The sequence below is a fragment of the Hyla sarda genome, chromosome 10, assembly GCF_029499605.1.
Source record: "Hyla sarda isolate aHylSar1 chromosome 10, aHylSar1.hap1, whole genome shotgun sequence".
Taxonomy (NCBI): Eukaryota; Metazoa; Chordata; class Amphibia; order Anura; family Hylidae; genus Hyla; species Hyla sarda.
Window position 1 is genome coordinate 59,896,430 of NC_079198.1, and position 14,147 is coordinate 59,910,576.

Here is a 14,147-nt window from a genome sequence, read left to right on the forward strand (position 1 = left end):
CTTTTGCTCTTCCTGAATGCTGGGAGTTGTAGTTTTGCAAGATTTAGAGGGGTTCAGGCTGGAGATCACTGGCAGTGGTCTCTAAACTGTGGCCCTCCAGATGTTGCAAAACTACAAATCTCAGCATGCTAAGACAGCAAACTGCTGTCTGGGCATGCTGGGAGTTGTAGTTTTGTAACAACTTTCTGGGACCAGTTGATTTAAAAAAAAAAAAAGTTTTCCACTGGAGTACCCCTTTAACAAGACAAGTAGTTAAAGGGGTACTCAATTTGAAAATATGAAAGTATCCCGGCAGCTCAGTCAGGCTGTTCGGGACTGCCGGGATGAAATCGTGGCGTCCCGAAAAGCTTGCAGGACACCGGGAGGATCCCGACCTGCCTCTTCGATGTCCGATCGGCGAATGACTGCTCCGTGCCTGAGATCCAGGCAGGAGCAGTCAAGCGCCGATAACACTGATCATTGTCATGTTAATACATGCCAGTGATCAGTGTAAAAGATCAGTGTGTGCAGTGTTGTAGCCCCCTATGGGAGCTATAACACTGCAAAAAAAATTGAAAAAAGTTAATAAATGTGATTTAACCCCTTCCCCAATAAAAGTTTGATTCACCCCCCCCCCTTTTCCCATTAAAAAAATTTATTAAAAAACTGTGTAAATAAAAAGAAACATATGTGGTTTCGCTGTGTGTGGAAATGTCCGAACTATAAAAATATATTGCTAATTAAACCGCACAGTCAATGGCGTACATGTAAAAAAAAAATGAAAAGTCCAAAATAGCATACTTTTGGTCACAAAAATGGTACTGATAAAAACTTCAGATCACAGTGCAAAAAATTAGCCCTAAAGCCCCGTAAGCGGAAAAATAAAAAAAGTTATAGGGGTCAGAAGAGGACAGTTACGAGTAGTTACGATTTTTTCCAGAAGTACGACCAAATCAAGCCTATATAATTAGGGTATCATTTTAACCATATGGACCTACAGAATAAATATAAGGTGTCATTTTTACTGAAAAATGCACTGCATAGAAACGGAAGCCCCCACAAGTTACAAAATGGCATTTTTTCTTCAATTTTGTCACACAATGATTTTTTTTCCCCCGTTTTGCCGTGGATTTTTGGGTAAAATGACTAATGTCACTGGAAAGTTGAATTGGTGGTGCAAAAAATTTGCCATAATATGGATTTTTAGATGGAAAATTGAAAGGGTTATGATTTTTAAAATGTAAGGAGGAAAAAAGAAAATGCAAAAACTGAAAGTCCTTAAGGGGTTAATCAACTGGAGCCAGAAAGTTAAGCAGATTTGTAAATTACTTCTATTTAAAAATCTTAATACTTCCAGTACTTATCAGCTACTGTATGTTCCAGAGGAAATTATTTTCTTTTTGAATTTCATTTCTGTCTGACCACAGCGCTCTCTGCTGACACCTCTGTCCACTTTCGTAACTGTCAAGAATAGGGACAAATCCCCATAGCAAACCTATCCTGCTCCAGACAGTTCCTAAAATGGACAGAGGTTTCAGCAGAGAGCTCTGTTGCCAGACAGAAAGGAAATTCAAAAAGAAAATAACTTCCTGTTGAGCAAATAGCAGCTGATAAGTACTGGAAGGATTACGTTTTTTAAATAGAAGTAATTTACAAATCTAAAAAGAAAAAATTGGGTGGTACAGCTCACAATTATATACTGACCGAGGTGAAGTAGGCTAGAAAACACCTATACCCTAGGTGTGAGAGTGAAATAAAATATTTGATACAAAAATTGCCTACACCTCAAGGGCAGAAAAACAAAAACACAAATAAACCCAGGTAAGTTCAAGACCACTTTAACTAATGAATCACAATTGCTCCAAGGTACAAAGACTGGAGCACTAAGGTCCCTATCAGGACTAACTACCTAAAATTTAACTTTTATTAAATACAAATAAAACAAGATCTAGTGATTAGTGCTGTTTAAAAGAATGACCTTGTATCCTGTGTAGTACTCTATCGAAAAATACTGGCAGTGTCTACTCAAGTGGGGACCTATGTGTTATATTTGCATTATGCCACATCCTGTGTGGTACCATCAGTTGGCAATGTATATTATTGTGCTGTCTTATTATATATGGAGGGGCATAACATCCTCTTTCTGGTCAATATAATGTGGGATCCTTCCACCTTAATTGGTAGAGGTGAGGTCATCAGGAGGAAAAATGAGGCAAACCGTATTTTTCTCCTGATGAGGGTGTGTTTACACTGAAACATGTTTAGGGAGGCAATCTTCATGTTTTAACTACGTCTCTTGTTCCTGTTCATAAAAGTACATAACACCAGCAGTTGGCTTGATAAAAGGAAAAGGGTGGACGAGCCTGTAGGCCCCACCAACCAAATACTAGTGGTGCAGCCGGCAGGCACCACTAATAACTATCTACCAATTAAGGTGGAAGGATCCCATATTATATTGACTAGAGAGAGGGTGTTATGCCCCTCCATATATGATAAGACAGCACAATAATATACATTGCCAACTGATGGTACCACACAGGATGTGGCATAATGGTTGAGTGCAAATATAACACATAGGGCCCCACTTTGGTAGACACTGACAGTATTTTTCGATAGAGTTCTACACAGGATGCAAGGTCATTCTTTTAAACAGCATTAATCACTAGGTCTTGTTTTATTCATATTTATTAAAAGTTGAATTTTAGGTAGTTAGTCTTGATAGGGACCTTAGTGCTCCAGTCTTTGTACCTTGGAGCAATTGTGATTCATCACCTCAAGGGCAGTATTCACATTAATAAATTGGTTGACTGAGACCGTGCTTCAATTATGAACCAAATTTTATTAAAAGTACAGCTTATGTTGCATAAAATATAGTGCTTAAAATATTTCCCACACAGGGCCCTTGTGTGGAAAATAACAGTTGCAATAAGAATAAGTGTGGAGAGCATCAAACAAAAAATAGTAGACAGTAAATTGTGTTGTTACCGATTGTCCGGCAATTTGGAGAATCTGATAGTCTGGAAAACTAGATGAAATAGTCCAGCAAATAAGAAGATGGAATAGTCCAGCAAATAAGAATAGTATTCCCAGATGGCAATTTCTCCAAATTGCCGGACTATCGGTAACAACACAATTTACTGTCTACTAATTTTTGTTTGATGCTCTCCACACTTATTCTTATTGCAACTGTTATTTTCCCCACAAGGGCCCTGTGTGGGAAATATTTTATGCACTATATTTTATGCAACATAAGCTGTACTTTTAATGAAATTTGGTTCATAACTGAAGCATGGTCAACCAATTTATTAATGTGAATACTGCCCTTGAGGTGTAGGCAATTTTTGTATCAAATAATTTACAAATCTGTTTAAATTCTGGCACCAGTTGATTAAAAAATAATAATACATTCCGGGGGAGTACCCCTTTAACCCAACACAGAGATAAACAATAGTGATAATATTTGTACCTTTTTCCGTGTTTTGGACCCACTCATGTCTTTGATAAAACTAATGACCAACATAATTGTTTTTTTTTTTTTTTTTTTTTCATTATTGGGTCCTTTTGTAATGTGAAAAGTGTTTTGAAATTTTTTTTTTTTAAGTTTGTTAAAAGTGATTAATTTGCACAAACCAAGTGGACTTCACTGGATGTGAGGCTGATACAGTCCTGTTAAATAAACTTATTGTTGAGAATTGGATCATAAAGACTGGATCATGGATTTATACATTGGTTAAGAACATTCAGCACTCAATGGGGGTTTGTTTGAGAAACCTGTGAATTAATGGATCTAGATATCAAGGATAGAATGTCATTGGATAATGCATTATTATCCCTCATAAATGGGCATTGAATTGACTAAAGGACTAAATCACTAAAAAATGTTGAAAAGAAAGGTGTTGTGATAAGGGACAAGGGTATGCATGCAGGATTGTGCATTGTTAATATGGACAAGTTAAAATCCCCAGATGTTTTTTGGGAGAGGGGAATATCTCTGTCTTGAATTTAGTATGGAATCTAGGTGTCCTAGTACTTGTAGTTGTTTTTGCATTTGTTTTATTTTGAGCAGTATGATTATGGCTAGGGGATAGGGGATAAGATATCTGATCGCGGGAGTCCCGCCGCTGGGGACCCCCGTGATCTTTCACGCAGCACCCCGTTACCAACAGCTGGCACGCCCCATCCCATAGGCATGCATTGAGGGGGTGGAGCGTGACGTCACACGGGGGGCGGAGCCAGGATGTCACAATACTCCGGCCCCGTGATCGTCAGTCATCAGACCCGTAGCGAACATGCTACGGGGGCTGATGGTAACAGGGTGCTGCGTGAAAGATCATGAGGGTCCCCAGCGGCAGGACCCCCACGAACAGGCATCTTATCCCCTATCCTTTGGATAAGGGATAAGATGTCTTAGTGCCGGAGTACCCCTTTAAGGACACTGCCAATTTATTTTTGCATTTTGATTCTTCCTCGCCTTCTAAAATTCATAACTCTTTTATATTTCCATTCACAGACCCATATGAGGGCTTGTTTTTTGCGAGAAATTTTTGACTTTTTTTTCCCGTTTACACCGTTCACCGTACGGGATCATTAACCCATTAAGCCTTTTTGACTAGAATGGGGAAAAGGGGTGATTTAAATCTTTATTGGGAAAGGGGCTTTTTCACATCTTTTTAAAACTTTTTTTTACAATTATTTTCAACTTTTTTTTTGTACCCATAGGGGACTATTTATAGCAATTGCTAATTGCTAATACTGTTCTGTGCTATGCATAGGGCATAACACTGATTAGTTGTATTGACAATCTTCTTCTCTGGCCTGCTGGAAGGCAGGTCAGAGCAGAAGACCCCAGGAGAGCAGCGGAGGCAGGTGAGGGGGACCTCTGTCCCCCATCTTGGCTGATCTGATCCCCGCAGCAGTGTCACAGGCGATCAGATCAGCCACATAAAGTGTTGCACTGCCGCAGAGGCCTTGATCTGTATTGATGAAAGTATCTGAGAGGTTAATGTCAGACATGAGCCCAAACACTTACTGTATGTCCGCCATTTCCGGCGGGTCCGCGGCTGCTGATAGCCACCAGAACCTACTGTGTATGAAGCGAGCACAGCTCCTGCACTCATGTCGTAGATGTACAGAGCTGTGCGCAAAGTTTCTCTCTGCAGCACCGTACATTTACGGCACATGTCCTAAGGGGTTAAGCAGGATATTTGAACGCAATATTAGAAGTAAAAAGAAGGTTTCATTAATATCTGTATTGTGTATCCTTGTAGATATTCTCTAGATATAATATAAGATTTCTACCTCGAAAGCAGATGTTTCACATATATGTGTGTTATTACTTACCTGAGAGAATAAAGAAAATGCCAGACACAAAAGCCAGTATTGTCCTCTGTGGCCGGATGTGTCCAATGTTGCTGATAACAAAGGCAGTAAACACAAGAAAAAGGCTGACCATGGGAAATGGCGTAGCACTACGGATGGTCTCTGCACAAAAGGTACAAAACACAATCTGTAAACAGAGCAATGCTTCTAAGTTTTCTGAACACATTCAAGAACTTGCTGAGAAACACATGGTAATACTTATATATAAGTAAGGCTACAATAGTCAAATCTGAGTTTTGAATACAGATATACAAATATTGTAACATTTCCTTTAATCAATTTTGTCTTTTTATGAAATGGAATTGTTACACATGACAATGTTGCTCAAAACTAGATGTAATCTCTATTCATAGAGGTAATCTATATAATGGGTGCTCAGCCCAGATTGATCCCATATTCTTTGCTATTGAGTGTCAAGAACCTCCCAGGACAATAATCTTAATTTCATAAAACATTTAGATGTCAAATAATTTACATTCCAGGTTAAAGGAATTATGTTCCATTTCTCATTGCTTGGATTTAAAAGTTTTAAAATTTTAAACTTCTAAAATTGAATACTTTTTTTTTCATATTTTTTAGCAAACAAATGTCTAGTAACAAAGCTTATAGGTTGGAACATTAAATAAGCCACAATATCCCAAAAAGTGCATGGACACTAAATGGATATTTAAGCTAAATCACATAGCTGAGAGATCAACATCTTAAAATGTGTTCTAAATGTGTCTGACAACATCAGGGGAGATTTATCAAAACCTGTGCAGAGGAAACGTTGCCCAGTTGTCCATAGCAACCAATCAGATCGCTTCTTTCATTTTTAACAAGGCCTCTGCAAAATGAAAGAAGAAATCAGATTGGTTGCTATGTACAACTGGGCATTTTTATCTTTGCACAGGTTTGGATAAATCTTCCCCCTTGCTTTTATTAACACCATCCCCTGATTAACTGCATATTTTTTTTCTAAGAACAATGCCTTGTATAATTTGAGAACACATTCCATGTTTAAATGCCAAAACAACTAGACAAAGTCCCAATATCCTATCTATAAAAAGCTTAAAAACTTTAACTCAGAATCCATAAAGCCTTATACAAATATTGTAGAGACAAATGGTTTCAGTGTCACACCCCAAAACCGAGACAACTACCACTAAAGATACAATCTACCGGAAAAAAAATATTTAAAAATAGAATGGGTTCAAACCTTCTGATATGGCCAACTCGTTATATTAGTTATGCCTCTGCTGTGATATTCCCCTATTTGTAACTTCTCCACCGCAAATACTGATCTTTCCTTAAAGCACAATGTAAAATCATCAGCTTAACACATAAAACTCCACTTATGCAATAAAATCAAGTTAAGTTCAGCAAAATGATGCAGGAAAGGATTTCCCCTTTGCTGGACTGTTTTTTTATTTTATTTTATTTTTTATTACATTTTTGATGTGCCACACATAATGAATACAAATGGTAACACTTGTTGTGCAATGTCCAAAGAAGCATTTCTAAAAGTAAATACATGGACCACATTGAACCACGCAGAATAACAACATATATACGGATATATAACATCATCAAAACAGCTAGTATCACCATGTATCAGACACAAATACCACCACTAAGACTTGAAGCTGTTGTTTTTTAGACTCTCTGTACCTGACCTTTCCTCAGAGTAGAACTTTGTTTTGAGAAGAAGACTAGCATCATACACTACTCTGAAGATCGACTGTGTCTGTGTTGGAAGAAAGAACATATGTCAGATAACCTCTTGCTAAATTCTTTATTTACAATATGTTATGTGTAATATTAATACACATTTTCTTTTAACTTTTACCAAATTGATATGTTCATCCTAGAACCAATGCTTTTTTTTTTTTTTTGTTTAATTAGGTCCAAAATTCTGATTAATTTTGTAGGGCTGGGTTCATATATGTCCAAAATTGGTGAATTCAGCCTAAATCTCAACACAACTAATGCCACAACTGATAACAACATGCATCAGTTGTCATCAGTTGTGTAGCATCCAGCGCCTATTGTTTCTGGATGCCAGTCAGGGGAATGCAGCATTTCCAAACATCCGGCATTCAAATTGAGACACCGGATGATTGTGAACTGTCCCTTTCAAATGAATGGGATAAATTCTACCATTAGTTTCCCTCCAGTGCGCCTTTGTGGAAAACACTGCCAGACAACTGATAACAATAGTGTCAATAGATCAATTTGTTTGTTGTAAAGCTCCAAATTCCCTGCATTTTTATAGGGTTAAATGATGAAATTGTTTAACTTGGCTTACTGCCTTTATGTGGAATTAGATCCAATAATAAAATTGTCTGCAGTGGGTTTGGAACATCATCAGTAGAGTTGGAGAGCAGGTTAGCAGAGTAAGGCTGGGTGCACATATATCAGGTGTCTGGCACAGTTTTCCTCTGGAGTGCAGCGGAGGGAAACTGATGCTAGAACTGATCACATTCATCTGAATGGGACAGTCCACAATCATCCAGCATCTCAATTTTGACGCTGGATGCTTGGACACTCCGGAGAGCACTGGACTAGGGAACGCAGCTTTCTGCGTTCCCCCGTCTTCAATCATAAAACAATGGTCGCTGGATGCCAAACAACTGATGACAACTTGTTATCAGTTGTGGCATGGTTGAGTCGAGATCTAGGCTGATTTCACCTATGAGGGATGCCGGACATATGTGAACCCAGCCTAAGAAAACTCAGGCGCCAGGGCAGGAATCAGTCCTGAATATTGGACCTAAAATTGACATGGTGTACAAAGGTGGATGGTCAGTTAAAGAGAACTGGTGGTTATTTAAAAAAAAATTTGATTTTTATTTCATTTAGTAACCAAGAGGTATAGCTAGAAAGTAAAAACATGGAATCAGGTGACCCAAGACTACAAGCAAGTTCTCTTAATATGTCCAAATAATCATGAACAGTATAACTGTTACTTCTAATGCTTTTAACGGTGATGATAATACAAATATTGATTCGGATCTGCACATTGGGGGAGATTTACCAAAATAAGAAAAATGGTGACGTGAGTCTGGTTTCTGTAAGTAGATCAAGAACTATTCTTTTCGCAGTGGTTTTAAAAAATACCTTTTACTTAGACATACATCTTTAATCAGGCTATGTTCACATGAGGTAACATGTGCAGTATGTCTGCCAAAAAACACGGGTGGACATTCCGCACATTTGAATAATCCAATGGGCGCTAGGACTGCTTGTATATGTACTGTCTTATAGACGGCAATGCATTTCCAAGCTAAATCTGTAAATACAAGTCTATTCTTTTTGTGACTATAGGAATCGGGATTTCTGCAGCAGATGAGCAAAGTCCAGCAGAATTCCATTAAAATCAATGCAGTGGTTTGTCTGTGTGCAATATTCTGGTGGAATTCGGCAGTGTGAACATACCCATAGTCTAGTCAAGCTTCTAATTCACAGTAGCTAATCTTTAAAACCCAACAGGTTTAAGACATAATTCTCTAGGTCTTAAAAATTATTCTATTGTGAGCCCTATGTTTCCACCACAAATAATTTTCAACATGTTTTATAGTTGGAGAACATTCATTTAGGTGGTCGGGGAGCAGAGCCAACTGGCTCACAGTAATATAGAACTACTGCACTGTAATTTTACATTTTCCTCTTGAATATAGACACTTTTCCCATGGTTCACATCCATTGGAGAAATTTATCATTTATGACGCCTTTCATTAGTCTACATTAGTCTAAGGCTGGCTTTAGTCTTTCATTAGTCTAAGGCTGGCTTTATAATTAATATTTTTTTAAACTGCCACTGAAATTTTTTCACCAAAGTCAGAAGTGTATTCAAAAGAAATACAAACTATAAAAGAAGGACTTATACTTCTCCTTCCTCATGGATCCACTTCTGGCTTTGGCTGAAAAAAAATATGCAGTAGCAGTTTGCAAAAAAGAAACAAAATGCCAAGTAGAAACCTAGACTTGAAGGGCATGTTTTCTGTTTGATGATATGTGGCAAATTTATCAAACTATCCCGTGTTGTTTAACTCGATTGCCTCCTGCACTGCACTGAACCGTTATAGCAGACCATGCAAGTGGATCCAGGAAGAGCCAGAAGGACCAGGTGAGGGATACAAAGTCCTGCTAATACTTTAGAAGCCAAGATCAGTTTTGATCATACCATCTAAAGGGTTAATGGCAGGCATCAGTGTGATCGCTGATGTCTGCCATTAGTGGCAGATCCCTGGCTGCTATCAGTCTATGAACCACAGTCTATGAAGAGAATGCAGCTTTGGAGCTTGCTCAAACTAGAAAACATTGTTGACGTGATAGGTTTGCTCAGGGCTAGAACTGACTTACCTAAATGCTAAGATATACTTAAAGGAGTGCATCAAAGGGGAAAAAAAGTGTTTTCAAATCAACTGATGCAAGACAGTTATACAGATTTGTAAATTCTTTTATTTAAAAAAAAAAAAAAAAGTAAAGCCTTCTAGTACTTATCAGCTGCTGTATACTCTATAAGAAGCCATGTTTTCTTTCCGGTCAGACATAGTGCTCTCTGCTGCCACCGCTTTTTCTGTGATGGGTAGTGTTGAGCACGAATATTCGTAATGTACATTTTTATTGCAATTATAGCGAACATGACGAATATGCGAATTTCGCAAACATAGGACGAATAATCGTCAATACATTTGCGAAATATGGCAAAATCAAATATGGCCCCTGCCGCTCATCACTAGTGATAAGATGCAGTGTAGAGAAAAATACACATATGCCAGCGCGATCCACCAAACATCTGAGGAAGCGGTTCGAAAACCTCGTAACATGTAATGTTGTGGCTAATAAAACTTGTTGTATGAAATTCTCTGCCTGGTGGATTGCACTGGCATACCTGGATTTTTCTCTTCACTGCATCTCAACACATTTACTATCAGCCAGAGGATTCTCCTGCTGACACCGGGAAGCTGCACCACCTCATTCTTCTTTGAACATGCTTATTGATGTTGTGTCATTCTACATAACAGAGTCCCACTTGTGGTTCTAAACGGTACTGCCCTATGAGGAGCCCTGCTCTCTTTTTTTTATAGAGTACTAGCTGATTACCCGGCGTTGCCCGGTTTTTCCTTCCTAATCCTTGTTGGGGAGGAAAATCAACAAAGGAGGAAGCTTTGACTTCATATCCCATCCTCATATATTGTTGTCATATCCCAACCCCATATCCCATTCTCATATCTCAACCTCATATCCCTTCCTCCTATCCTGTCCTCATATCCCGACCTCATATCCCATCCCCATATCCCGTCCCCATATCCCGTCCCCATATCTTGACCTCTTATCCCGTCCCCATATCCTTACCTCATATCCCGACCTCATATCCTGTCCTCATATCCTGTCCTCATATCTCGACCTCCTATCCCGACCTCCTATCCCAACCTCATATCCCAACCTCATATCCTGTCCTCATATCCCGACCTCATATCCCGACCTCATATCCTGTTCCCATATCCCGTCCCCATATCCTGACCTCATATCCCGTCCTCATATCCCGTCCTCCTATTTCGACCTCATATCCCATCATCATATCCCATCCTCATATCCCGTCCTCATATACCGTCCTCATACCCCGACCTCCTATCCCATCCTCATATCCCAACCTCACATTCCATCTTCTGTCCTCATATCCCATCCCCATATCCCGTCCTCTTATCTTAACCTCATATCCCGTCATCATATCCAGTCATCATATCTCGACCTCCTATCCCATCCTCATATCTCGACCTCATATCCCTTCCTCCTATCTTGTCCTCATATCCCGACCGCATATCCTGACCTCACATCCCATCCCCATATCCCGCCCGTCCTCATATCCCATCCCCATATCCTGACCTCATATCCTGACCCCATATCCCGTCCTTATATCCTGACCTCATATCCCGACCTCATATCCTGACCTCATATCCCATCCTCATATCTCAACCTCATATCCCGACCTCCTATCCCAACCTCATATCCCAACCTCATATCCTGTCCTCATATCCCGACCTCATATCCCGTTCCCATATCCCGTCCCCATATCTTGACCTCATATGCCGTCCTCCTATCTCGACCTCATATCCCATAATCATATCCCAACCTCATGTCTCGACCTCATATCCCATCCTTATATCCCGTCCTCATATGCCGTCCTCATACCCCGACCTCATATCCTGTCCTCATATCCCAACCTCATATTGATGTTGTGTCATTCTACTTAACAGAGAAAGGTGAGCAAGAGTCCCACTTGTGCTTTTCTGTTTCACCTGAATAATATACTGTGGTTCTAAACGATACTGCCCTATGAGGAGCTCTGCTCTCTTTTTTTTTTTTATAGAATACTAGCTGATTACCTGGCATTGCCCGGTTTATCCTTCCTAATCCTTGTTGGGGAGGAATATCAACAAAGGAGGAAGCTTCTGAGTACATATCCCATCCCCATATATTGTTGTCATATCCCAACCCCATATCCCATCCCCATATCCTGTCCTCAAATCTTAACCTCATATGCCGTCCTCATATCTCGACCTCATGTCCTGACCTGGTATCCCGTCCTCATATCTATACCACATATCCCGTCCTCCCATCCCGTCCTCATATCCCAACCTCCTATGTTGACCTCATATCCCGTCCTCATATGCTGACCTCCTATCCCGTTCTCCTATCTAGACTTCATATCCTGTCCTGATATCCCATCCTCATATCCTGACCTCATATCCCAACCACATATCCCAACCTCATATTCCGTCCTCATATCCCAACCTCATATACCAACCTCATATCCCAACCTCATATCCCGACCTCATATCCCGTCCCCATATCCCGTCCCCATATCCCGTCCCCATATCCCGACCTCATATCCTGACCTCATATCCCGTCTTCATATCCCGTCCTCATATCCCGTCCTCATATCTCGACCTCATATCTGTTACGCCGAGCGCTCCGGGTCCCCGCTCCTCCCCGGAGCGCTCGCTACACTCCTCTCACTGCAGCGCTCCGGTCGGTTCCACGGACCCGGGGCGCTGCGATACCGCCTCTGGCCGGGATGCGATTCGCGATGCGGGTAGCGCCCGCTCGCGATGCGCACCCCGGCTCCCGTACCTGACTCGCTCTCCGTCAGTTCTGTCCCGGCGCGCGCGGCCCCGCTCCCTAGGGCGCGCGCGCGCCGGGTCTTTGCGATTTAAAGGGCCACTGCGCCGCTGATTGGCGCAGTGGTCCCAATTAGTGTTTACACCTGTGCACTTCCCTATATCACCTCACTTCCCCTTCACTCCCTCGCCGGATCTTGTTGCCTTAGTGCCAGTGAAAGCGTTTCCTTGTGTGTTCTTAGCCTGTGTTCCAGACCTCCTGCCGTTGCCCCTGACTACGATCCTTGCTGCCTGCCCCGACCTTCTGCTACGTCCGACCTTGCTTCTGTCTACTCCCTTGTACCGCGCCTATCTTCAGCAGCCAGAGAGGTAGAGCCGTTGCTAGGGGATACGACCTGGTCACTACCGCCGCAGCAAGACCATCCCGCTTTGCGGCGGGCTCTGGTGAAAACCAGTAGTGACTTAGAACCGATCCTCTAGCACGGTCCACGCCAATCCCTCTCTGGCACAGAGGATCCACTACCTGCCAGCCGGCATCGTGACAGTAGATCCGGCCATGGATCCCGCTGAAGTTCCTCTGCCAGTTGTCGCTGACCTCACCACGGTGGTCGCCCAGCAGTCACAACAGATTGCGCAACAAGGCCAACAGCTGTCTCAACTGACTGTTATGCTACAACAGTTACTACCACAGCTCCAGCAACCATCTCCTCCGCCAGCTCCTGTACCTCCTCCGCAGCGAGTGGCCGCTTCTGGACTACGACTATCCTTGCCGGATAAATTTGATGGGGACTCTAAGCTTTGCCGTGGCTTCCTTTCCCAATGTTCATTACACTTGGAGATGATGTCGGACCAGTTCCCCACTGAAAGGTCTAAGGTGGCTTTCGTAGTCAGCCTGCTGTCTGGAAAAGCCCTGGCTTGGGCCACACCGCTCTGGGACCGCAATGACCCCGTCACTGCCTCTGTACACTCCTTCTTCTCGGAAATTCGAAGTGTCTTTGAGGAACCTGCCCGAGCCTCTTCTGCTGAGACTGCCCTGTTGAACCTGGTCCAGGGTAATTCTTCCGTTGGCGAGTATGCCGTACAATTCCGTACTCTTGCTTCTGAATTATCCTGGAACAATGAGGCCCTCTGCGCGACCTTTAAAAAAGGCCTATCCAGCAACATTAAAGATGTTCTGGCCGCACGAGAAATGCCTGCTAATCTTCATGAACTTATTCACCTAGCCACTCGCATTGACATGCGTTTTTCCGAAAGGCGTCAGGAGCTCCGCCAAGATATGGACTCTGTTCGCACGAGGCGTTTCTTCTCTTCGGCTCCTCTCTCCTCTGGTTCCCTGCAATCTGTTCCTGTGCCTCCCGCCGTGGAGGCTATGCAGGTCGACCGGTCTCGCCTGACATCTCAAGAGAGGACACGACGCCGCATGGAGAACCTCTGCCTGTACTGTGCTAGTACCGAACACTTCCTGAGGGATTGTCCTATCCGCCCTCCCCGCCTGGAAAGACGTACCCTGACTCCGCACAAAGGTGAGACAATCCTTGATGTCCACTCTGCTTCTCCACGTCTTACTGTGCCTGTGCGGATGTCTGCCTCTGCCTTCTCCTTCTCTTCTGTGGCCTTCTTGGACTCTGGATCTGCAGGAAATTTTATTTTGGCCTCTCTCGTCAACAGGTTCAACATCCCAGT

At 42.0% G+C, this 14,147-nt stretch overlaps 1 protein-coding gene across 4 annotated transcripts in view; it reads right to left on the reverse strand.

Annotated features, from left to right (window-relative positions):
- CACNG7 (calcium voltage-gated channel auxiliary subunit gamma 7) overlaps positions 1-14,147 on the reverse strand; it is a 234,894-nt gene that overhangs the window by 23,493 nt on the left and 197,254 nt on the right. For all 4 annotated transcript variants that reach the window (XM_056542632.1, XM_056542633.1, XM_056542631.1 and 1 more), the window contains one exon: positions 5,320-5,460. In XM_056542632.1, the coding sequence (XP_056398607.1) occupies positions 5,320-5,460 (141 nt within the window). The remainder of the gene's footprint in view (positions 1-5,319; positions 5,461-14,147) is intronic.